At 46.7% G+C, this 27,914-nt stretch overlaps 2 protein-coding genes across 2 annotated transcripts in view; one reads left to right on the forward strand and one right to left on the reverse strand.

Annotated features, from left to right (window-relative positions):
• Positions 1 to 27,908, reverse strand: LOC135822889 (CLK4-associating serine/arginine rich protein-like). The gene is made up of 16 exons (XM_065335728.1): positions 27,766 to 27,908; positions 27,168 to 27,205; positions 26,057 to 26,109; positions 23,899 to 23,977; positions 23,670 to 23,749; positions 21,885 to 21,932; positions 19,495 to 19,671; positions 15,620 to 16,033; positions 11,032 to 11,077; positions 8,607 to 8,618; positions 7,519 to 7,579; positions 6,511 to 6,569; positions 5,959 to 6,005; positions 4,879 to 4,962; positions 2,437 to 2,477; positions 1 to 746 (listed from the first exon to the last, which is right to left on the reverse strand). The coding sequence occupies exons 4-16, from the start codon at positions 23,974 to 23,976 to the stop codon at positions 742 to 744; spliced, it is 1,152 nt and encodes a 383-aa protein (XP_065191800.1). The 5' UTR covers position 23,977; positions 26,057 to 26,109; positions 27,168 to 27,205; positions 27,766 to 27,908; the 3' UTR covers positions 1 to 741.
• Positions 27,815 to 27,914, forward strand: part of LOC135822899 (thioredoxin-related transmembrane protein 1-like) — a gene marked incomplete in the record, with an annotated part of 14,210 nt that continues 14,110 nt past the window's right edge. Inside the window, 1 exon segment of the mRNA XM_065335739.1 lies at positions 27,815 to 27,914.

The raw sequence follows: 27,914 nt of genomic DNA on the forward strand, positions 1-27,914 counted from the left end.
TACGTATGTACACTGTATATCATGTGCACATTCACATGTCTGAAGGTTTGTGGTTTTTCAATAAAATAAAAAATAAAAAATAAAAAAGGACGTGATTGATACTAAAACGAGCAGTAACTATAAGGACAACCCCGTGCACACTGGGGCGAGAATTGACCGCAGCATTCGTGATGGGCAGGGATTGTCAAATACCGGTTTTGACTCAGCCCATGGTGCCTGACACAGGCATGACACTTTGCATATAACCAGCACTCAGCGCACACCGGAATGATGCCACACCGTTTACAAAGAGACACATCTTTTTTCTTTCTTTCTTTTTATACAACGGGACATGACCAGGCTGCAGGGAGGATGGTGAAAGAAAGAAAAGTGGGATTTTCACATTCAACAACAGTCGTTGGCGTGCAACTTACTCGGCGTGGCCAACCAGGTTTGGTGCCAGGGTGCCACATGACACCAGTGCAATGAAAGCCATAGTTATGTAACTGCATTGCTAGCCATGATTGCGTCAAGGTACTGGGTCGGTTCCAAAGGGAGATTACAAGACAATGGAACATGGAAACTGAAGCCAAGTATGTGAACAGTAGTAAAAAAAAGCCGAAAATCACTAGGGCTTGCAGATCCGAGTAGAAGTATGTTCATTATACATCAAAAGTGTGCAAGTGTCAAAGTGCAACCGACGAAGAGAGAAGCACGATATAGACACCCATTGCAGCAACGACAACTGCCCAAGCAGGTACGTCAGTCTGTACAGTGAAGACAGATTGGAAAAGGCAGAACACAACATGTATGCACACACGCACGCACACACGCACGCACACACACACACGCACGTACACACACACACACACACACACAACTGTAGGCACAAAATGGAGATTCCATCAGCATACGGCCAGTTATGAAATTGACGAAGACGAATTATAAGAAAGATAATGTAGTGAAATGGGCACTGGTGCTGGTGAGTTGCACAAGCATTTGGCCATCAATTAACCTCCAGTGTTACTAACGTTACATCGTACTTTCAGGATCACAACATACAAACTTTCTGACATTACACAAAATGGGGTGAACACTATAACTAACTCTCTGCTTACACGAGAAAATAAACCCAGGCTTATTCGCCTCGGGCTTATTTAGTTATGTTCAACTGTTTACATGACGGCGGTACGGACAGTGGTACGGTGCTGAGTTCAGGTGGATGACCGTGAGTTCAGCGCGGATTTTTCCCAAATTGCACATCCCCACGGCACATCCCCACGGTGGTAAATGATTGTGAATGATGAACATTGGATCAAAAAGTGACTGCTCACGCTTCTACTACCTTTCCCAATATCAATTATTTTTTAAAAGACAAAGCCATCACTGAACGAAAAGTCTGAAGAAGTTTCGCAAGAACAGAAACAAAGACTGACTCTCGGAAGAGGCGAACTGTCTACGACTAAATCCTCTCAGGTTCAAGAGGCAAAATCGAAAAATACAGAAAAAACTCACTGATACGCCCAGGGCTTATTTTCTTGACCGTTTACATGAGAAAATAAGCTCTGGAGGTACGATAAACTCGGGGGTCTGGGGTCGGCCTAGTTCAGCTCGGGGCGAGCTGAAGAAGCCCACCACGTCATGTAAATGCGCGCTGCGAAATAACCGGATCACTGATCAAGGAGGGCTTACCGTAAGCCCAGGCCAGGATTGAACAAGCCCGGGCTTATTTCATGCAAACATCCCTCAGGCCCATTTCTTGTCGACCGGGTATTGAAGTGCCAGCAAGAGTACATACTAGTATACCAGAGTGTGCAGCCATGCATAGTAGTGCAGCCATGCATAGTAGTTCAGCCATGCATAGTAGTTCAGCCATGCATAGTAGTGCAGCCATGCATAGTAGTTCATCCATGCATAGTAGTTCATCCATGCATAGTAGTTCAGCCATGCATAGTAGTGCAGCCATGCATAGTAGTTCAGCTATGCATAGTAGTGCAGCCATGATTGCAGTAGTGCAGCCATGCATAGTAGTTCAGCCTCAGGGCAGCAGAATTCATTGGTTACACCCTTTTGATGAGCCATGGAAGCTGTGATCCAAGAATGAAGCTTTGCACTGCGCCAATGTGACCTGTGGCATCAGCATTTTGCCCTTTGACGTCAAAAATGATCGACTACGCTCCCCCCCCCCCCCCCCCCCCTGCTGCCACCTACTTCAAGTACATGTAGTGTGTTACACACTCTGGTTTATGTATTCGTCGCACTATACGTACATACCCCTCTGTAAACTACAACTTGACGCATCTTCTGGATAATCATGTCATTAGTTTCAGGCCCGCAGGGCTACATGTCCTGGCATGGACCTGTTGGCCTGGAGCCACCCAAGAGGTCTGGGAAAAGACTCTTTTTTTAATTTCATTTTTTTCACGCAAACACAATGAAGTCATGTGCAGTACTTACAGTATCGGCTGGATGTACTGCTTCCGTAATGGCTTGATTGCCTACACAGGCACAAGCCAACACCAATGGGAGAATAATAATAATAATATTCGCGGGATCCGCGTTGGCATCGCTTGAATGTTCAGAAACACACAAACTAGCCTTCGCATCCGCAGGCCACCACTATGCCTATTAACCTTAGTGGCGAATGCAGACCTCACAAGTGAGTCAGGGGAGAGGAGGTTAGTCTCTCAACCAATCGGGCGTGTAACGGCCCATAACCCTGTAAACTGCATCCTTGTTATTCTCACTCCGAGCTGTGAGTACCCAGTTGACCGTGGGTGTCGGCGCAGTTCAGCACGCGTAAAAAGTCTTTTTACACACTCCCTGCTACCAGCACGGGTCTTGAACTCGGGACCTCATGATTCGCAGGCAGGCCTGCAAACCAATCGGCCATATGGGAGAACACACACAAAATAAGACAGCAGAACCATTTATGGAGATGTCACACTCAATGAGTCTCTATTAGACAGGTTGCGCACAACAAAAATTCGTAAGATCTTGACCGTCCGGGTTCGAGTAACGAACGTTGATGCGAAGATTCGTCCAAAAGCGACCGAAACAGAGCAGATCTACGAATCCATATTTCGTTACATAAAAAATTCGACGGGTTCGCGTACCGGGCAGGTCAAGAACAAGGAGTCATACAACTCCCTGGTCAAGAACCACCTTTCCGCTTCCGTGGGACGCCACCACCCCATGATCAGGCGTCAGATGCGGCTCCTAAACGGTGGGGGAGGATAGATCAGATCCACCAACCAGAGGCCAAAGGCCTAAATCCCATTTGCCACATCCATGTTTTACTCATGCCAGGCCACGAGTTCCCAATTAACTGGTGGAATTAACTGTGGGTCGCAGCACGTTACATGGAGAACTATAATACTGATAAATTATAATTTTACAACTCTCTTCGAGAGTGAACCCGACACGTACTGGAATGCGTACCACGAAAAAGTTCACACGTTGTGCACAACCTCGCGGTTTATGAATATTTATAGAAAAGAAAAAAGACCAAGGAACTACAAGTAGTGCTATAATGTCCACTAACACCACCAGTTACTAAACAATCAGCTCCTGCGATAACATTGCACAACACTGACCGACGGTATTGACATTCTACAACTACAGTAAACCTGGTGTAAGCGACCTCTGGGTCTAGTGACCACCTGCTCTTAACAACCGTTTTTCCATGCACCAACAGTTCTACACAGACACTGTAGGACCTGGTTCTAAAGACCACCTGGTTTTAACGACCGCTTTTGCTTGCACCGTGGGGTGGTCGCTTAAACCAGGTTTTACTGCAACTGGCTAACAGCTCTAGCACATCTTGGATGCGCACTCCAACAGCCTTCCAACTTGGAAGGTTCTAAGTTATAATGATAACATAAGATCCACATCTTTGAGCTACATCTTTGAGCCACAAGTTGTGTGGAATGTTGCTTTGGGCCTTGAATCGTGGTTTGACCGTATTGTCCAATGGTCTTGCCAGTATCGTCATCAACATGCATGAACATCCGCCAACGTCCTTCACAGTTGAGACTTTCAGCTTGTGCTTGTCTTGGCTGCGCTCACCTTCCCCTCTTATGTTATTGGGAACACACATGTCTAAAGCGGGATTCACAGAAGCTTTTTTCGTGATGCGATGGGCGATGCGACGCGATCTGCGACGGAGGCTTGCGATGCAAACTCGCGAAATACCGTTCACAGAAGAAGTCAGCGATGCGACGACGCCTTGCGGATTTGGGGCGAAGTTCAATGCAGGTGGGTACGTCACCATGGTATTCGCGTGGCTTGGTAAAACTTATACAAATTTACAGGCAACTCTTGAACCTTTGTGCAACTTTGCTGTAGAAAAGGTCAAAATCGTACGCCAAATCGCTTGTCGCATCGCGAAAGTTGAGTCAAGCTCAACTTCTGCGATAGCCCAGTTGCGGCAGTTGCGTGGGCTGCGAGATGGCTACGATTTGGGGATTTCCCGGTTTCGCGGCCGTTGCATCGCAAAAATGCTTCTGTGAATTCCGCTTTATTCTGGCTGTGAGTTGACCCCTGAGCGATCGCGTAGGCCCTGTATGGATCTAATGATCCGAATGTGGCTCCTCTTTTATAGTTCTATTTTGTTGCTGTACAAACACCGACTTATCTCTAGTTCTTCTTCACATCTTTTCTTATTATTGTTATCTTCGTGAAGACATAAGTTTTCCTGCTCTTTTCCAGTGTAACCTTGTGGTTCAGAAAATGTAACTCATTACTGTACTGAAACTGAATCCAAGAGAGAGATTACAAGAGCCACCTTTCAGTTTTTCTTGTGTGTGACATACTAAACTAGGGCATACTAAGTTGTCACCGCACACATACACACGCACACATGCAGCATAATATCTAGAACAGCACGTAGAAACTCACTCATGGTCATAATCATAATCATATGGCGATGGCGATCGGCCACCACTTCGCCTACTGTCGTCATCATACCGACGCTGACGCTCCCTATGAAGGAATGGAAGTCAAGGCCACAACAAACTACAGTTGCAAGTGCAGCAAGAACATGAACAATTTAGACCAGCAACCGAAAACTCAGCAAACACTCTATAAAAGAAGTTCAAAAAGTGGGCCAACAACAAACAAAACTGAACTGCTCTGTTACCCTGACTGGCGCATGAATGTAGTGTGAGTCAGGGCAGAGTCCAGAGTCGGGGCAGAGTCTGGGCAGAGTCGGGGCAGAGTCAGGGCAGCAGAGTTCACATTACGGCTACCAGGTGAGGACAGAACGTTGACACTCTTAGCAATACGCTTTGAGACATGGTTCTAAACAATCACCATGTGTTCATGTCCCTTTTTTTTACCGTACACTCCAGCCAGCTCCGTGATCCAAAAGCACAGAGAGAGAGAGAGAGAGAGTCAGCAATTACAACTTTTTAGTGTTGCCCATCGTCGTTGGTTCACATGATCGTATTTCATTGAGCAGCACTGTCCTTTGTTGGGGATCGCAGCACTGTCCTTTGTTGGGGATCGCAGCACTGTCCTTGTTGGGGATCGCAGCACTGTCCTTGTTGGGGATCGCAGCACTGTCCTTTGTTGGGGATCGCAGCACTGTCCTTTGTTGGGGATCGCAGCACTGTCCTTTGTTGGGGATCGCCCGTAAAATTCTAAAAAATAATAAATAGATGGTGGGTCAGGTAGAATTCTTGCCATTTTCCGGATTTTCAATTTCAAAAATTACAGGACCATAATTGACCTCACCAGACAGGCAATACATGTATACCGTATTTGATTCAGGTCCCTGGGACATGTATCGGATGGTGTTGACCTAACACTCAGTCAGTTAAAGCTACAACGCATGGATACTACATATTCAACCTTCGGACAGCTACAGTTGTAGCCGTTGCTACCATGTTAGGTCTCATTCATGAATCTAAGAGTGACTGGTCGAACAGATGGCAATGTACAATGCAAATAGGCATGAAGCTCCGGTGAAACACTCACTTTTCACGGTGCTTGCGGGACCTCTCCACCAGCTCATCCATCCGCTCCTGGCAGCAGAAAAGGTGTAAAGTTGCAGCTGTTTATGTACATAGGGAGTACATTATGAACTACATGGATGATAAATCTAGCCTTTCGACCGATTCTGTCAACCGCTGATGCACTGTTTGATTGGACAGACCGTCTCACTTTGGACTTCGATGGACAGCAGACAGCAGTTATATGCAAGGGATAGTGAATAAGACTACAGTAGCAGATGCAGCAACTTTGGTGGTAATCGGCAATGATATAGTTTGTATTGCTGGGGAAACTCACATACTGGTAATTACTATACAAATTCTCCCCACAATACAGACAATATGAATTAGTGGTAGCGACCTCGGTGATAATTATAGGAAAGTGGGATGCTCACAACATATGGCATAAGGACGGACTGAGAAACAACAGTTACTGTCATAGTGCCTCTCCTCCTCCCCTAGCATCAAATAACTGTGAGTAGAAAATAGAAAGGTAGTGATGAAGACTTCAGAATGAACACATGGCTAGCTTAAGTACCTGGCGCTCACTCTCCTCCTTTTCAGCTTTTGATGCCACCTTGGCACGGTCGGTTTTCTCTACAAAGATAACACCATAACTTTGTGAGTAAAATCAGAGGCCTGTACACAATTCCTAGCATTTCACAAGCATCACCATGAGACATGTTTCTATACAAGACATGCATTAGGCAGTAGTTCTCCATAGAACCAGGTTTATATGCGGGGATGAGTATATCCTGTATCGCATCGCAGTTTGCGATGCAAAATCAATCTACTGCTACTCAAAAGTCACCGTGACTTGCAGAAAACTGCGATACATACAGACTATCCATGCCTAGCCTGCGCTGTCAACATGCACACAGTTCAGTGCATGTGCTTCAGGCACTTAATCTGCGTGTACATGTATGATTCAGTCGTTTTTTTTGCAAATGGGCTTTCAGGCATCACTCTCAAGAAGGACAATGTGGTAAACACCCAACCTTCAAAGAAAAATGCTAATTAAAATCAAAGAGTGCTACACAATTGTGATTTTGTATTGCAGAAACTGCTATGCAAAAATGTGACAATAAATTCATCCCTGATATGCCAATAGTCCATGTTGAAAAAATCAGGCCTGTACTCAAGACAAGCTTTAAGATGAGATATACTGTCTTTCACACAAGACAGCACATGAAACACACATGGGGTGCAATCATCAGTCAGTGAGGCAAAACAGCGAAGATATCAAAAGGTCCGAACATCATGTCTGCCACTTTCCACGGCCACACACACGGACAGACACAGACAAACACACACACACACACACACACACACGCACGCACGCACACATACGCACACACAACAAACACAGACACACAGTCACAGGCAGTATTGACATCGAGACATAGTGTATGGCCCGGAAGAGCTGGTCTGAGAAAGTGTACAGAAATGGTTATTGGTAGGACTGATGGACGGCTTCTAGCAGGTGGAAATTACGTATTTCAGGGATGGAGATGGCAAAGAACGAAAGACGAACAACTTTGCTTACGTGTGCGAGCAAGCTGCAGTTGCATTTTCAACTTGAGACGTTCCTGAGGTGTCAGCTTGAGCTGAAGGAAGCACACAGAAAGCACACAGACGTTTCCTTGTGTTACAGCATTGCTAATAACATCTGTTGAAGAACGATTTGGGCGGACACAACAATTCGTGTTTCGTGCAAAAGACACTAGCTGGTTCCTGCTGCAATCCTAGATGGAAATAAAAAGAGCAAGAGCAGCAGCAGCACCATCCACAGGAGACCAGCACAGGAGAGTATAACAATGACACAACAACCTGACTCTGTGCCCTTGACAGGACATTGCCCTGGCTTTACAGACAAAGACATTGGCCTGCTGTTTAGGGACTTTCCCTGGCTTTACAGACAAAGAGATTGGCCTGGTGTTTAGGAACTGAGACAACACTCCAGCACCAACGGCCAGTGTCACATCAGCTCCCAAAACAGTCCCACACTTCCTTCCAGTCTGCCTACCGTCGCCACCAGCTTGTACTGTTGTATACACGTGCAATATGATTGACACTTGGCCGCAGGAAGCAACTGAAGTTGAGTTATGCCAAATCAAAGCCTCTCCTCATCCTCAACAGCTCTTCCAGGAAGCCACCTTCTAAGGAACTAACCACCACCATTAAAGATTCGAAAAGGAGCGGCCGTGGAAGCTTTTTGTCATGAGTAATTTTTAGTTTTGCTTGTGAATGGAGCTTCTTCTTCTGTGTTGTTCTACTCGACTCTAGAAGTTCGACAACAAATGAATGCAGCTGGTACACCTACAGTGTAATCAGACCAACACCAGCTGGAAGCCGGTAGACTTCTCCTACTAGTAGTACCTACAGTGTAATCAGACCAACACCAGCTGGAAGGTAGACTTCTCCTACTAGTACAGCTGTAGTAGGCTGCTGTGCTAGCCGTAGACCGGGTCAACCGCCTAGCCGGATTCCTGCCACGTCCCCAGCTACCACCCTTATAATGATATTGGGCTTATAAAAAGTTATATCATGAAGAGCCAATGGATGGTGAAAACCCGGAACATGATCATGAAGGTCAATACGTGCACAAGTCATTAGTTTCATAACTGCACATACCTTTTCAGTGCCCTGAGAACATAGCGAGATAAACACACACACACACACACACACACACACACACACACACACACACACACACACACACACACACACACACACACACACACACACACACACACACACACACACACACACACACACACACACACACACACACACACACACATGCACACACATGCACACGCACATACACAAGCACATGCACACACACACACACACACACACACACACACACACACACACACACACACACACACACACACACACACACACACACACACACACACACACACACACACATGCACACACACAGACACAAGCATACACACTCATGCACGCACACAGGCACACATATGGAAGGGTCAGGATAAAGTACATAGCAATATGTTTTAGCATGCAATGCACAGAACACAGAGGAATATGATCAGATGCAGCAAGAAACTAACAAAACGAATATACACTAGCATTATCAAGAGTCCATAACCAAGACTATGATTGTAGCTGTGATCTCTTAGACTCTTTTCTAGGGCTGAGTCAGGTAGCATTTTCTTCGGGTATCGGGTCCGGGTAGTTTTCCACGGGTAACACGGGTACCCGATCGGGGTAATGTTTCCATGGTAAGACCACAATGCACACCAGCCCTTCCCTTACACACTGGGTAGACATGCGCGTGAGTTATTTGTACACATGCACTGTAGACCTCTCTCTCTCTTTCTACATGATGTCATCTGCGACTTCGGGTTTTCGGATACGATTCGGTACCTGTCTACCCGAGGTCCTCACGGGTAGCACGGGTACCCGACTACCCGTGCACACAACTACTCTTTTCTATGGGCCAGATGCGCGGCACGCTCGCTTCATTACATCAAGCAGCTATAATTTGAACGCGGTGGAAAAATCAAACACAACACTTTCATGCGGTTTGAAATCAACTTCCTACGGAACTGGAGTTCATGCACCCAAGACTTGGTGATCAGGTCCGTATTCGAACAAATCAAGCAAAAAGGATGTGCTGGTATGAGAGATTACGGCATACTTTTGTTTATGGACTCATGGTATAATGCAGTTACCAGTACCTGCTGTCAAGCAGGATTCACACAAGCATTTTTTTGTGATGTGATGCGCGATGTGGCGCAATCTGCGCCGCCACAGAGCGATGCGCACTCGCAAAATACTATTCACGGAAGAAGTCAGCGATCCAATGACGCCTTGCTGATGTACCTCAAAGATCAATGTGAGGGTGTACGTCAACATGGTATTCGCGTTACAAATCTACAAGCAACTCTTGAACCTTTCGTACAACTTTGCTGCAAAGGTTAAAATCGCACATCGCATTGCATGTTGCCAGTTGCAACTGTTGCGTGATCTGCGCAATGGGTGCAATTTGGGGATTTCCCGGTTTCGCGTCCGTCGCATCGCGCATCACATCGCAAAAATGCTTCCATGAATCCCGCTTAAAAGAGGGCGGGTGGGGAGTGTACTCAGTCTAGGCACCTGACCGTCTAAATCGTCTTTATTCACTGCAAGCACACATGAACTGTCTCTATTCACTGCAAGCACACATGAACTGTCTCTATTCACTGCAAGCACACATGAACTGTCTCTATTCACTGCAAGCACACATGAACTGTCTCTATTCACTGCAAGCACACATGAACTGTCTCTATTCACTGCAAGCACACATAAACTGTCTCTATTCACTGCAAGCACACATAAACTGTCTCTATTCACTGCAAGCACACATAAACTGTCTCTATTCACTGCAAGCATACATAAACTGTCTCTATTCACTGCAAGCACACATAAACTGTCTCTATTCACTGCAAGCACACATAAACTGTCTCTATTCACTGCAAGCACACATAAACTGTCTCTATTCACTGCAAGCACACATAAACTGTCTCTATTCACTGCAAGCACACATAAACTGTCTCTATTCACTGCAAGCACACATGAACTGTCTCTATTCACTGCAAGCATACATAAACTGTCTCTATTCACTGCAAGCACACATAAACTGTCTCTATTCACTGCAAGCACACATAAACTGTCTCTATTCACTGCAAGCACACATGAACTGTCTCTATTCACTGCAAGCATACATAAACTGTCTCTATTCACTGCAAGCACACATAAACTGTCTTTATTCACTGCAAGCACACATAAACTGTCTCTATTCACTGCAAGCATACACAGAGTCTAGCCCAACCAAATAACTAAAGCATGGTACAGAAAGCTGAACTGCACTGCGTTAAAAATCAGATCCGCATGCGGTCAACAGAAAGCAATTGAATTTCCCAAGCTCCCTCTTGCTACCATATCATTATGCTTTGTAAGCATAGTGTGTCAATGTCAGCCAAACATCACAGTCATAATGGTGCAATACACAGTTCTGGTTTGCGTTGCAAGACAATGTCCTCACCTTGCTCTGGATAAGTTTCTTAGCTGCAGCCAAAGCACCAGTATCACTGTGGGATGGGATACATGAGTACACACACATGCACACATGCCCACACACACACACATACACACGTGCCCACACACACACACACACACATCAAAACTCTTGTAGGGAGCAATTGTGCATGAGAGCAAATTTCAGGGTTGGTTCACATGAGGGAATCGTAGTACACAGAGGGGGAGATGACACGGGTGGTTGTAACACTATTATCATGCAGGTTTCAACCCCAAATTGCCTGTTACAGTCATAGCCCTTAGAGTAGGACCAATTTATACACGCTCTCACATTGCATTGTTTGTCTGGGCCGCATTTGGGGTTAGCAGGTCAAGGATGCAACTAGGAGTTGCATATACCACGGATCACATAGAACTTCCAAATCTGGGGTCGAAATGCACATCAGTTCCGGTACTACACTGTATAATCTCGTGTTGTCTCCTTAGCTGCTACAACTCCCTGGTTCACATACGCCAAATAGGGGCAGGAGACACCGGCGGTGGGCCAGCTTACTGTCAGCCCCAATGGCAGCCGGAGGTCACGCGCATACGGTTTGAGTACAATTACAGTAAAAAGAAAAGAAACAGAAGAAGGCTACACGGTAGTACAAACTGATCTTGTACCAGGTCGTCCTTTCCCGATTCAAAGCTCAGCGACGTGTAGTCCAAGAGCTACAGCAGGGCGCTAAACCCTTGTTTCTCCTGTAGTTCATGGGATAGTAATGGCCTCTTTGTGTGATGACCACACAGCAATGTCCCTGACTGGAGATCATGAAGCCGGGGCTCTGCACCCTTCATTGGTAAACAGCAAAACGCTCGAATTAAGCAGGAATTTTTGGGGATAACATTAATAATAAAAAGCCGCAGCTGCATACTTGACTAGTCCAAGCATCATGAAACAAATATGTGTTGGTATGCCCCGAATTTGCAATCTTGACACGACGACAGAATTGATCAACAGAACTGATCATTTGCGTCAAGTTCAGAGAAATTTGGGGAAAGTTGTTCTTTCAAAATTATAACGAAGCGATCACCAGCGTGCATGGCTCACATCATAATTATGTCAATACGGAGGATTAGCAAGACGAAATTCGCGTTCGCAAACATTTTTCAGTTCGCGAACTGGATTGCGAACTTTCGCATTTTTCGTTCGGAAAAGTAGTCGGAACACGAATCGCGGATTCGTGTCAGGGCAGTCATAAATTTACCACGCTGTACTGTCTGTACACAATGTACGTCGTGTCAACGTCATGCATGTGCGAATTCTGTTTGCTAATCCTTCTCATAATGCGAATTCCGTCACTGAGTTCGACTTTCCTTGGAGAGCGAACGCGAACGCGAATTTCGTCTTGCTAATCCTCCGTAATATTGTTCAAAAGTGTGAGGGATAGGTGCTGGGGCATACTGGGAGAGATGACGCTGTCCAACTCTTTCAGCAATGACTACCGGTGATTTACTGTACGATTTTAGTTTGCATTGCACTGATTCAGGTAAGCGTATGCCACGAGAAGAGCCGAAAGAGGCACTGCCAGCCAAAGGTGAGTACTGGCGAGATGGGAGCTGGCCCTAAATGATGTTTGGAAATGGGGATTGTACTCAATCCATGTTACAGCCCTTTGCTGGCCACAGAACATAGGTCATGCATGGCACAAACAGCTGGGTTTCCGATGGCTGATAGTTACTTGTGGATTTCTAGGGGAGTCTTAGTTCCAGCAAGAGTCACGTGAATGAAAGACAAGTTATAGACAACTCCCATGCACGTATTCGGACTGATAGTCCGCAGTCCAAGTGCTCAAAATGTAGCCCTAAAAAATTTCCGTTCGCCACGACGGGGCACCAAGGTTTGATGTGGGGGCCTGAAAGAGGACCCCTTGAGGTACCCAAAACAGTCGAGAACTGCTTCTAGATCTGGGGCGCTCTCACGATAGAGGCGAATTTCTTCGGGGCAAATCCATGCACAAGTTTCGCGGAGCGTAAGTTTGAGCATGCATCAAACCCACTCAAAAGTTTGAAATCTCGCACCCTTGGAGTGCCACGTGGTGCGCTTCAGATGTAAACATGTAGATCTATACCTGGACGGACGGTACTCTGTAGTATTTAGGTTCTAGGTCGATCGGGTGCGCCTCGCCTATGCCATGGGTTCACGTATTTTGGCCATACCAACTGCAGTGATGAGCTCCTAGATCCTGCCGAGTGCTGGCCGGCCTGGTGCTATCTCGTCTGTGCCGGAACCCGAAGCGAATAGAACTCTGAAGTGCATTCACACAATGCCAAGTGCCAAATTTTCTGGCAGCCTGCACGGCATCCGAGGAGTCCGCAGTTCGACGAACAGGACTCACCAATCGCTACGAGCCCCTGTTGTTGAACCAGAAGAAAAAAAATCTGCCTGTTTTGTGGCACGCTGAAACAAATTGGCGAGCTGTACAACCAAGCAGGCGACATCTCAACTCGTGACAGTGGAAGCAGAAAAGAAAATAATTGCGGAACGCTGCTGCCAACCGACAAGATCAAAGGATTATGGCAGCAATCAGTTCAGCGAATCTGATCGCTAGAGAAGTACACTCCCATAAGTCTTGCTATCGTTCATGCACTTGTGCAGAGACTCTCGCTAGGATTGTAGCAAGCAGACAAAAGACGCACATTGCTGACCTCACTGCCTCATCGAATTCCTCTGAGGATGATTTATTCTCTGCTGTAGGCAGTGGACTACTTGATGACTGTGTTCAGAGGTGAAGCCAGGATAGTGATCAAGGTGGTTTCAACGACGTTCCCACACAAAAGTGCATGCCTTCATTTTGGTCCTTTCATGTCGGCCGATATTTATATATTTTGTTATTACACAGACAGAAGAACGTGCAGTTGCTGTTTCGTAACTCTGAGTTTCATGAACTGAATCAATCCGATCAGACGAACATTGATACTGACCTGGGCCTGAGAGTGCTACTAAAATTATACAGTGAATGAGGCAAGCCCAGTGTAACAATTACCATGTGATATGTAGCGCGATATGGGGTGTGTGAGAAAGTGTTAGTTATCTGTGCATTATTACGCGATATTCCGAGTCGTGGAATCAGGTGACAAAACATACTCCATACCGCGCTACATATCACATGGCAATTAGTCCGCGGGGCTTGCCACATTCATGATATATAGCAGTACTCTCAGGGCAGGGTCAGTATCAATCTTCGTCTGATGATCGATTTAGTTCGTGAAACTGAGAGTTACGCAACCGCAACTGCTCATTCTTCTGTCTGTGTATTCCGCTCTTTGCCTTCGGCAAATTGAGCCGTCTACGGACAGTGGATGAACGTCACATGGTATATTTTGTTATCGTGAACACCGCCCTATGGGAGAAACATGTGGAGAACATAACGTGACGGCATAAAACAAGACATTCAAGGCGGATGATGCACATTATAAGGATGATGTGCCGCACTGTGTACCGTACTAACCATTCCAGAATGGCCAATCATCAGAAAAAATAGTCGAGTGCAAGTAAGAACAAGTAAGTCCGAACAGGGATGGCTACAGTGTGCGATGTGTAGAGTTATGGTCCGCGCGTTATGGTCTTTCTTGAACCAGCTGCAAACCAAGATCGAATTCGTTTTTTGGGGGGGGGGGGGGGTGTGCTTTGGCACCCCAAACACCCCTTCGTATGCCCCTGGTGTGGTCGTGTTCGCTGCGGAAGTACAGTTAAAAATAGTTCATTCCCTTTGTTTGACCATACCTGGTCTTTGGGTCACAATATACACAGAGGTTAAATATCAGCATTGTCTAATATTTTGCGGAACTATTTCCCTAGTTCGAAACAAAGTTGATGCCGCATTTCTTTATGTTTAGGTGCTGACACACACACTGCATTTTCAGCCACTCAGCCACTGCATTGCTGTAAACCATTACGTTGACTTGCACTTGAAGTAAATGCACTCCTTCTAAGGCCGACTCCGGTGTGCTTGGCACGGTTTTTTCTAATATCAGTCTTTATACATGTAATTAATTAACTCGTCTCATCAGGTTTCCTTTGTGTATTTTGTTGTCACATGTAATTCTAGAACATAATATTATAATTATTAGTATTATTGCTTTGAACTCATCCGTTATGCGATAGTGTGGTTGTAGGTGCACACTGCAAGGTAGTACATGACATGACAATTGTGTCGCATGTTGTGTCATACTGTGCAGTACTATTTCTCCTCTCTACATGCCTATACTTCATCCAAATTCAGTACAATTGCGTATGCTGGGTCTTCTCAGCCTCTGTGGCTCAAATACAGTTCACAAACATCGGTATGATGCTTGCAATCGCCTCGAAATTCAAATTCATGATCCAGTTGCCATGGCAACGCGTAGAAAAACAATTGTCGCGATTTGGTCAACAAAGCCCCAACACACCTAATCAAGAGACACATGCCTGGAAAGCCCTGCTCTTGCTCTTTCATTTGGTCATGTCAAACCTTGGTGCCCTTTCATGGCGAACGAAAAGTCACAATTCTGCACCCTGGACTGCGGACTATGAAGTATGATAAGCATCAACACAACACAAAAAAAGCGCTTACGTCTGACTTTTGGTTGCTGCACTGCTCCTGTCCGGGCTATGGCGTCGATAGTCACGACCAGGGCTGCGGCTGCGACTGCGACTACGACTTCTATAATGAGATGAGCGGTGGTCATCATAAGTACCACTGCCGCCTCGTCTTGGTGAACGACTATCACGATGATGCCGATGACGCTCGTAACTGCGACTCCTGGAGCGGTGGGACCGGTCACTGCGATCATGACTATCATGGTGTCTGCTACGAGAGGAGTGGTGGTCTATGTAGCGACTACTAGTACTAGTGCTATTGCCACCAGTGTGACGTGATGGCGATCTGCTATGATGTGACCTGCTGCTGCTGGTGTGATGGCGTGAGCTGTCCGGTGAAGAATGGCGACGGTGCTGGTGTGCTGATGACGATGAGGCTGTGGATTGCCTGTATAGTGGCGGGTATATAGTTACCAGCATTGCAGCAACACATCAATCACACAGAACACACAAAAGACAAAGCAGCCAGGAAAATACACAACAGAGAGAGAGAGAGAGAGAGAGAGAGAGAGAGAGAGAGAGAGAGAGAGAGAGAGAGAGAGAGAGAGAGAGAGAGAATACAAAATGTACAGAAACAAACACAACACATACAAGGATAAGAAACTATCCACATACCATAATGGACGAGCTTCCAGAGTCGGTAGTATTTGTGGAAGAATGGTAAGAAACACAGAAAAAGCACAGGAACAAGAACGCAGTTTAGTTCACCCAACCGTGAAAAAGATGCATGTATACTTCTTCACATACGCCATAAAGTTCCATCAAGAGTACAATAAAAACATAAAGTTCCATCAAGAGTACAATAAAAACAAGAGTGTGCAACTTGGCGATCCTTTGGCCCATGCTGAGTGTTTTTATGACACAATGTCATGGTCTAGCACAGTCAGTTGGTTTAAGTTCTGTTGCGGGCGAGTCCATTGCAGCTTTTCGATACTAGGAGTTGCACACTCTTGGTACTGTTGTATGACTATTCACTCCACACCAGACTGTTTGCAGTGTGGCGTGTAGCATATCATGTTTTAAATGACCAACCCTTGCCAAAAAAGCAAACGAAATTTGTGCTCCAGAAGCACCGGAAGTAGTGTTCCTAGAAAAAATCTTATTAGCCTACTTAAGGTGGCGATCTACCTTCGCGGATAGTCCACCGTAAAATACAAACATCTCAGCCAATTCTCTTTGGAATTAGGTCAAATTTTCTGGAGACATTCATTATGTACCAAAGGACAAGGAGCAGCACAAATAGAGGACAGACTCCGCTCATGTCCATTGTTATCGCCGAATCGCGATAATTGGCCGCACCCGCACCTCTTAACCGCAAAATTGAAATATGCATCCATCAAGTAGAAAATAACCAATTGCTACAGTGTTCCTAACATATATTTCTAGGTACTGAATATCAAGAAACAGTTGCAAAGTCCTTTAGATCACAATGTCACAACAAAGCGTTTTGACGCGCGCATCCGCAAAAAAAGTCATGATCGGGTCCACAACCAATGTGAGAACAAGCAATGATAAATGGCTAAACGAAGACATTCACGAACTAGCTGATGCATCACAGAGCTCAGAAATGTATAGGTTTAGGGGTATAGCACCTACCACTTTGCCGCAATCGTGGTAGAAAAATGCGGGATAGGCTAAAAAGTTACCAAAAACACACAAAAAAGGTCTATCCAATTCCAGCCTACCTGCCTACAAATCTTCACATCAGAAGCCATCTGGCTCGTAGGTGACCTCATTTTGGTCTCCTTGATGATTAGTAATGCTCTTCTTCAGTCTTCTTTACTTCTTCCTTGACTTCTTTGTCACTTCCCACAAGTTCCCAGCTCTTCCTGGTTGTATCACAATGGTGTTACTTAGTGCGGTGCCGAGCAGAAACGCGATGCTATCTGGTTTCAGTGTTCAGCTAGAGTCTTCTTTTCTTCTCTAAGGGCTTGTTCAATCAGGATCATTGCAGGCAAAATCAAGTCGGAAACCCAGCCTTCACTGGTGGCCTCTCTCCATGCGTATGGCAATATAGGTGCTGATGAATGAGGCATATCCAGGGTGCAGCCATGCCGTTTCCGTCACACATCACGGCGATCGCATGCGGTTGCAGCACTGCCACTTTGGTAAATTGCCTCAGATCCAGCGTAGCAGATCACATGTCTGCTTCTGAACTCATCTCGGAGAACATGACCACAGATTGAATAGGATCGCGTTGCCGCCACAGGTCTTAGTATATATGGGCAGTAGAATATTGAAAACTATGCAAAGCGTCACTGGCGGTGATGAATTCGGCGCATACTAAATGCAGGCCTGTGGACTTCCAATTTGAAATTGAATTTCTCAGAACTGAATGGACTTCTCTTCTCACCACACACAATCGTCAATGAAATCCCAAGGCAAATATCTGGGTTTGCCTGCTCGCTTAGTAGATCTACGATGGGATGTGGACTGGTACAGCTGACAGCATACTGATTTGACCAGAAATAGCAGAAATCACTCAATATTTCACAGACTAACTCCAGTAGGCTATATTTTGCACTCACTGCCTGACGCCGAAAGAGAGAGAAAAACTAATCACCACAATGGCTAGAACTGTTGTTGACATCGTCATCGTCAGAGTAGTCAGAGTTGGAGATGAAGTTGAAATACGTCTTCGCTTGGCAATTTTTTTGCCAATAAATTTGAACAGCGTCGTCAACGTCAGGGATATTTTCAGCGGATAGATGGATATCGAGAGCTTCTGGCAGTAATATAGGCTGCTTCGGGCATCCAAGACGACGGACAGTACTCATTCCACCCGATCTTGGTGACAGGCGACGACGTGAGACGTCTCCAATAGACTTTCCAAACACAATTGTTTGAATTCTTCACAAATTATCGAATTATTGATTTGCGCATGCGCACTGTGTCCATGATGACGTAATATGTGCGTATTGGTATGGCATGAGTCAGCAGTGGTATTTCTGACGAGCACAGAAAATTTGAACAAAATCCACAAGGATTTACCGTGAAAAGACTGATTTCTACGTTTTCCCCCAAAAAGTTGCAATTGTGCGTGTCAAAGATATGTTACATTCGGTCTTTGCAAGCTCATAGCAGCCATATGGATAAAGCAATCTCACTCAAATTTTCAGAGATGATGTCTGGGATCTATACGAGCAATTTGACACCGAATTGGACGAAATTAGAGCAAGTTGAAAATTTCACAAAATTTTGACCCCTGAAGGTAGATCGCCACCTTAAGTTCAACTGCTGAATAATGAATTCTCCAGAATACGGTGCAGAGAATGATGCTTCTTGTCGACTGTAAGATTCAAAATGCTCCTGGTGTGCCCCTGATGGCAGTCTTGAGTCAGTCAAGTGTCGAGTATTGGGACAGGAAACGCCAGCTTCACCCAGGGAATAAAACCGCATGCACATGAGACTGTACGAGTAGACAATAGTTCATAGGCAGACCACAGCAAGAATCCAGAGGTTATTCAAATCAAATGACATCATCTCGTGAGTGAGAAAGCAGTGCTTGCATATTTGCTGTCAATCAATGCAATCAATGCAAGAGAGAGAGAGAGAGAGAGAGAGAGAGAGAGAGAGAGAGAGAGAGAGAGAGAGAGAGAGAGAGAGAGAGAGAGAGAGAGAGAGAGAGAGAGATGGAGAGAAAGTGTCATCATTGAATAACCTCTGTAGAATGTGTGGCCTCGTACAGTAGCGTTGCAGTGTAGCAACACATGCTATCCAGCAGCTGTAAACTCTATGATTACCAAGCACCATGGACATGGCCATCAGACTAACCAATACAGGCATTGAGGTATCAGCTAAAGCAAACACCCATCAGCACACGCACGCACACACAGCGCAATTACCGACCATGATTTAGCTTCACCGTGCCGCCGCGATGAGGATGAGACACCAGCTGCACCAGCTGATGACGGCAGTGCTGTGGATTTGAGTGCTGCACCAGAGCCAGTGCTGAAGCCAGATATAATCTCAATGCTTGGTGAGGGTGACCGGGATGCTGAGTGTGAGGAGTCAGAGCTATCCGACCTACATGCAGTCAAGTACAGTGTAGAGAGAAACAGTAGTTGACACTTGTCGTATGTGGCACAAGACGAAGGAAACACACCCATCACAATACAGGTGGAATCCTGATAATAACGTGCACTTGAGAATGGACAGTAATTCTTACCGGCCTCATAAGTAACTTCTACTTGCCGTGCATTTCGAATTTTCATGCACACATGGATCTGCTATCTGCGCTCCCGTTTTTAGTGCCGTGTGCAGTCGCGTTGCCCAATGATAAGAATAACACCAATCCTGCGAGAGTGCCCCATTAATGTTAACCAACCCCTTCTAACCTTTCTTTCCAATTCTCACAATTTCTTCCTTGTCCTTTGTCAATGATGTGAGATTTTCAATAAAATCTGATGCCAGCAGTGCCACACCAATACCATGAGTACATAAACCAGAGGCAGAGTGCACAACTCGGCATCGGAGTTGAGACAAAAGCAACCCATCGGCTGATGTCAGTTTGATTTTACCATCAAGTGGTCAAAGACAGCATCCCACTGGATTTTTTTATTCCATTGGTTGCATTCAAATTACCCTGATATCAAAAGTACAAAAACCCCAGGGCGTGAAGCTCCACTATCAGCAATGTCCCTGCAGAAATTCAAGTGGGTGTCATTTTTACCTTAGGCATGATGCAATGCGAGTGTACACACATTCCCAGGCTTACTAAGTTAGTATCCTGGACCAGGGGTGGACAAGGAGCATTGCGTCATAAAAGTGACGTCAACTTGAAATCCTGCCGTGACAGCACTGCATACGTAGTTGCACACTCTGGGGGTTACATACTGTACTCTTGCTGGTATTGACCTGCAAGAATGGGTTATGTACTGTCCTCTTGCTGGTATTGACCACACTCTGGGGGTTATGTACTGTACTCTTGCTGCTATTGACTTGCAAGAATGCTACATTTTCCTATGACCATGTAACCTACATATCATATGTATTTGGAGCAGAACAACAGACCAACCGCAACACGAGAATGCAATTTCTCAGGCAATGACACCTATACTGGCTATACTGGCTATACTGGCTATACTGGCTATACTGGCTATACTGGCTATACTGGCTATAGCGCTGGAATTGTGCTACATATACAGTAAAACCTGTCTATACCGGATACCCTGGCCCTGGTCCTGGCCCTGGTCCAGCGGAATCTATCCTGATACCACAGGATTCCTCGTGATAGAGGGAGATATGCACGATCCACAGTATGCATGTCAAATTGATCAGCATGACGTCATGACGTCATCTGGGTTCTAACTAGGGAGATAAAATACCGGTATGTTACGACTCCCTGGTTCTAACAAAGCGGCGGAGATTCTGCGAAATGAAAACGTACAAACTTTTGTTCAAGGTCATGAAGTGAGAAACTTCGCACGAACTTTCGCAACTTTGGACGCGAAACTACTTGCATGAAACGCCAAGTAACCTTCGTGTGAATTTTTGTGAGATCGCGAGTCAAAGTTCATCGCTTGTTGAGGGTAAAAATAGGACTTGATGCACGAAATTCGTTCCGCATTCCGCGTTCGACAGTACTCCGCTTGAGTTTTCTTTGGCAGCCCGTCCGTGCAGGAAAATTTGTCCGGTCCAGACAGGATTTCGCTTGATCCAGGGTCCGGTAAACCCACGTTCTACTGTACATGTACTTTCAAATAGTCAAACACCTCCATCTTTGCCAGGTTCAGGTCTTGGGAGCACTAACAATGCTGTAAACCCGGAAACCTTTGCGCCCATTTTAGTTTGCGATTTGCAAGCACAGACCAATTTGCACTTGGAATTGTTCGCGATTGGAGTCAATTTCCTCAGTTTCTTTACTACAGTTCTATGCTGAGCGCTTACTTTTGCGATTTTACACCCATCACGAAAACCGCGAAGGATTCCGGATCACAAAGGTATCCGGGTTTACAGCAAGTAAGTGATATTTGTACACAGGCACAAGAATACTTCATCATCTTAATGTGTCAATTCTTGATGTTGTTTGGTTTGCCCATTCAACAACAATTCAAAGCATTCGTCAGCATTTAACGGACAATGCATGCAAAGAAAGTAAGAAAGTGAACAGCCACACTACGATACATGCACGCACGCGCACACGCACACATACACGCACACATACATACATACACACACGCGCACGCACACACGCACACACACACACTGTGCACAAATGCACACATGTAAGCACATACCCATCAGGCCGGAACTCTTCATAGGTGGGACTGGCACGTTGGGCATAGCTAAAATCAAGAAATCACAATCGTACGGTTACAGGAAGGTATACTAGTACATTGTATCCAGGCTGTGGGGAGTGCACGGCTGTGGGGAGTGGGCTGTGGGGAGTGCACGGCTGTGGGGAGTGGGCTGTGGGGAGTGCACGGCTGTGGGGAGTGGGCTGTGGGGAGTGCACGGCTGTGGGGAGTGGGCTGTGGGGAGTGCACGGCTGTGGGGAGTGGGCTGTGGGGAGTGCACGGCTGTGGGGAGTGGGCTGTGGGGAGTGCACGGCTGTGGGGAGTGGGCTGTGGGGAGTGGGCTGTGGGGAGTGCACGGCTGTGGGGAGTGGGCTGTGGGGAGTGGGCTGTGGCCAGTGTGGGCTGTGGGGAGTGCACGGCTGTGGGGAGTGTGGGCTGTGGGGAGTGGGCTGTGGGGAGTGGGCTGTGGGGAGTGGGCTGTGGGGAGTGCACGGCTGTGGGGAGTGGGCTGTGGGGAGTGGGCTGTGGGGAGTGGGCTGTGGCCAGTGTGGGCTGTGGGGAGTGCACGGCTGTGGGGAGTGTGGGCTGTGGGGAGTGGGCTGTGGGGAGTGGGCTGTGGGGAGTGGGCTGTGGGGAGTGCACGGCTGTGGGGAGTGGGCTGTGGGGAGTGGGCTGTGGGGAGTGCACGGCTGTGGGGAGTGGGCTGTGGGGAGTGGGCTGTGGCCAGTGTGGGCTGTGGGGAGTGCACGGCTGTGGGGAGTGTGGGCTGTGGGGAGTGGGCTGTGGGGAGTGGGCTGTGGGGAGTGGGCTGTGGGGAGTGCACGGCTGTGGGGAGTGGGCTGTGGGGAGTGGTGGGCTGTGGCCAGTGTGGGCTGTGGGGAGTGTGGGCATTTATAGATTTTCAACCTCTGTCTTACTGTACATACTGTACATAGTTCTATTGCCACAGTGTGATTGTCTTCTCCAGCGAGTGAATTTTATTAATATTACACTCCTACTCAACAACACAATCATAGTTTGTAAATAATTCACCCAAAAAGTCGGTGCGGCTTATAGTACGATGGTGAAATGAACCGTGAAATACAGGTTAGATGGCTGTATGTTGTGACAAAAAAATCTGGGGCGGCTTATACCCCAGTGCGGTTTATACTCCGGAAAACACGGTAACCACCACCAACCCCCCCCCCCCGGAGCATACAACTGTGCAGCACTTTCTACATTGAGGTTTGTCGCAGCAGAACCCAAACGTTTCTTACGTCAATTGCACATGCTACATGTAGCACCACAAGTGGGTGTGCTGGTGCAACTGGTATGCTTTGTGCACAAGTGAATCATGGTTCTGTACAGTTGTACAATGAGTGTTTCCTGATCACCAGGATGTAGTAAAATACCGGGAGACGACGCGAGCATACACGACCAGTTTGACGATTGCTTCAGAACCGTTTTCACGCGACGGGTGAGAATGGGAGATGATTACAAAACCATGCAGGTGCGCGCGTGGGGAACAATCTGGTTAGCCACTCCATACAAAATAGACAGGATGATGTCATTCACACGATACAAAGTAGATAGGATGGTGTCAATCACACCATACACAGTAGATGTGACGATGTCATTCACTCCACACAAAGTAGATAGGATGATGTCATTCACTCCATACAAAGAAGATAGGGTGATGTCATTCACTCCACACAAAGTAGATAGGGTGATGTCATTCGCTCCATACAAAGCAGATGTCAATGGAATAACCTCTACAGTCTCAAACTCCAGCAACACCCACCATACCTTGGTCGAGACATCAATAGCTGGTCTTTTTCTTTTCGTAGCTCTATCCTCTTTGATCGGTTTTGCCGAGATGCACGGCTCTGGACAACAATGGACAACAGTGAGAAGGAGAATGCTCGGCGATCAGTAAAGAGTCTTGTAATAGCTCATGTAATGCTGCAATGATAGCATACGAATTGCAATGATCTACAGCTACATCAGTGCGTCGTGCCAGCTCAAGTTCACATACCGATATTGCAGCCAGGGCATTGCCCTTTTCTTCAGCTTCCTTAACCACCTTTGCTTCCATCACCTCTGACGTGACCATGCTAAAAACACAACCATAATCCACAACAAGACACTCACATCAAGGTATACATCCTGATAATGCTACATGCATATGTGCACCTCCAGCAGTAGTTCAGCAGCAGCAGCAGCCGCACCAGCAGCCGCACCAGCAGCAGCACCAGCAGCACCAGCACCAGCAGCACCACCACCAGCAGCAGCAGCAGCAACAGCAGCAGCAGCAGCAGCAGCAGCACCAGCAGCAGCATCATCAGCAGCAGCAGCACCAGCAGCACCAGCAGCAGCAACAGCACTGGCAGCAGCACCAGCAGCAGCAGCAGCAGCACCAGCACCAGCAGCAGCAGCAGCAGCAGCAGCACCAGCAGCAGCAGCAGCACCAGCAGCAGCAGCAGCAGCAGCACCAGCACCACCAGCACCACCAGCACCACCACCACCAGCACCACCACCAGCACCACCACCAGCACCACCACCAGCACCACCACCAGCACCACCACCAGCACCACCAGCACCACCAGCACCACCACCATCAGTAGCAGCAGCAACAGTGACAACAGCAGCACTACCTACTCCTCTAAAAATAAAAATAAATTTCACGGTTTGCGTGACTCGGCTAGAGGCCGAGTTTTCCGCATCCGTAGGAACGCCACCACCCTTCAAGGATCAAGGTGCAGATGCAGCTCCTAAAGCAGTGGGAGGTGAGTAGACCCAGGTGCTCGAAGTCCGTACACTTTTACAGTGTGTGTTTGCCGAGCTGAAACTCACACTAGCAATGATCACTTGCCAGAATCCTGCTCGTGGATGGAAGGTATCTTGTCCAAGTTTGTTCTGAGGCCAGGCTCGATTGAACCAGGCCACCTTTCGATCCGATCTGTTTCTCTGGAGTTCGCTGATTTTTCATATCAAATTTTTGTGTCGCAGAGGGTACTCTAAGTCCGTACTGATCAGAGGTGACTCGAAATACACACATATTTCTGCTAATTGCTAACTTGCAATCCCTCGGTTACGACGAAACCACCGAAGGGATATGTTTGGGATGTGCCTCCGCCAGTATTTCTTGCAAAAGCGTAGTTTGTTGCCAAAATGCAAGCTGTTTTTTAGTCGGCTCAGAGAAGAAGCAGCTGCGCTGTGAAAACCGCGGGAAAACAGTGGTGGAGATGCCAGGAGTGTCAACCTTTCTGCAAGGATTGGTGGTTCTCTGTAAATTCTTCTCCTCTGGCCATTGTCAGCTCTAAGCTGGCTCTTGATGATTGAGTGAAGGTCTGTTTGACGCTGTGTCCGTTCGAAATCGGTCTTGGCAAAGTTGATTTTTGCATGAAATGTAACCCAATTTGTATTTCGTATGGACACTCGAAAACCCACTCGCGTGGTATGGGACTTCTGCTTATCGTAGATCCCTGAAAATTGCTACGCGAGGAGAACATACCACAATGTCCCCTCCATAGAATATTTGAGTCGAATACAATAACAGAACATGAAATTATGGGCGTACGAACTTAGGATACCATGTACGGACTTCGAGCACCTGGGTCTACTCCTCTAAGACCCACTTAATTCCAGGATCATTATCAACCTACTGCGAGTCCTTAAATTGTAGTCCTCCTCAAACACGTAATATGGGTAAAATGTAGCGTACACACACACACACACACACACACACACACACACACACACACACACACACACACACACACACACACACACACACACGCTTGCGAACACACACACACAACTCGCGAACACACACATACACACACACACAACACACACACACACACACACAAGCTCATACACACACACACACATACATACACACACACACACACATGCACGCGCGCACACACACACACACACACACACACACACACAACATCACACTTTCGACGCCTCTCGACACAAGAAATTTTTGTAAAGGGCTGCTACAGTACTAGCAGCCTCCAATTTTGGACATCTACCTTTGCTAGAACGGAGGGTGTAGGCTGCAGGTAGTGTGTACAAGTACCCATGCTATACTTTGCTAACTTAGGAGATGATGTTTATACCTGCAATATGCAACTACACTAGAAATTCATATCTAGTTAACAGTACGAATTGCCACAACTGACCTGGTGAAGTTTGACAAGCCGAAAGAGAGGCCAATTCGATTTAATTCAGCATTCTGGCAACCGATAAACCAGCACAGACAGAAGAAACACGGTAAAATAAGGAAAGGAAAGAGAGTTTGTGTAGGTGTGTATTGGAGGGGGTGCAGTGCATAATAGCTTAGTTTGTGTAGGTGTGTATTGGAGGGGTGCAGTGCATAATAGCTTCATTGGCTTCAAGAAAGCCTATAAGCAGATAATATCAACTGACCTAGCACAGCACTGCCCAATGAAATCCGATCAAGCGAGCGAATGCCACGTCGGGCGCTGTGCACAGTGTGCAGGGCGCTGTGCACAGTGTGCAGCCCTAGACCTGCAAACACTGGGATGTGAACTGGTGCAGAACGTAAACTTGATCCACGCCATCGGCTATCATCGAGCAGCACTGTGCTTCACAGAGTGACCCGTGCCATGTGAATACACACAATCTTCACAGAGTGACCCGTGCCATGTGAATACACACAATCTTCACAGAGTGACCCGTGCCATGTGAATACACACAATCTTCACAGAGTGACCCGTGCCATGTGAATACACACAATCTTCACAGAGTGACCCGTGCCATGTGAATACACACAATCTTCACAGAGTGACCCGTGCCATGTGAATACACACAATCTTCACAGAGTGACCCGTGCCATGTGAATACACACAATCTTCACAGAGTGACCCGTGCCATGTGAATACACACAATCTTCACAGAGTGACCCGTGCCATGTGAATACACACAATCTTCACAGAGTGACCCGTGCCATGTGAATACACACAATCTTCACAGAGTGACCCGTGCCATGTGAATACACACAATCTTCACAGAGTGACCCGTGCCATGTGAATACACACAATCTTCACAGAGTGACCCGTGCCATGTGAATACACACAATCTTCACAGAGTGACCCGTGCCATGTGAATACACACAATCTTCACAGAGTGACCCGTGCCATGTGAATACACACAATCTTCACAGAGTGACCCGTGCCATGTGAATACATACAATCTTCCGGCATTCTCAGCCTGACAGGGTTCTTAGGCAAAACGACATAGCTTGACGCTGTGACCTTCTTCAGGCCTTACCTGTGTTGGTTTACCAGGATCAATGTTGATGGGTGGATCTATATAATTAATAGCACGGCACAGCACAGCACACAAACACACACACACACGCACAGACACACACAGACACACACACACACACACATACACGCATACACACACACATACACACACACGCGCGCGCGCGTGCGCAAATGCAGGCACACGTACACACCAATGGAGAAAGCAGTTCGAATTCACGCCCAGAATGGACAATCAACAGACTAATGTAAGAGTTGAATCTCAAACGAGGCACACAGTTTTCTGTTCTAGAAAAATAAAAGACAGGTGTGTGATAGCAGGGATCATTAACTTTTTTCGCAAATCGTTGAACTTTCAACCTTTACAGTACATGCATTTGTGTACCTCGTTCACCACTACCATTTGACATAATTATAATTATTATATGGAAAAATAAGGCGGACAAATCCTCACTAAAAAAAGAAGCATGCCACTACATCACATGTATTTACATGTACTCTATATAGAAACGGGAAACACAGAAAAATTGCAACAGGACTTCCTCTCTTCATACAGTACACAAATTATTAAACTCTAGAAACGCAGACTACAATCTTGCCTCTATCTCGAAGAACACCGTCCTCGTCACTGCTATCCCCACCATCACCACCACCACCACCACCACCATCAGCAGGAGGCGCAGAGCCTGCTGCTCCGGAACTATTCTCATCTGTCTTGCCGATCAGTCTGGCTAGCTCGGCTGCAGCT

This window comes from Sycon ciliatum, chromosome 1 (assembly GCF_964019385.1).
Source record: "Sycon ciliatum chromosome 1, ocSycCili1.1, whole genome shotgun sequence".
Taxonomy (NCBI): Eukaryota; Metazoa; Porifera; class Calcarea; order Leucosolenida; family Sycettidae; genus Sycon; species Sycon ciliatum.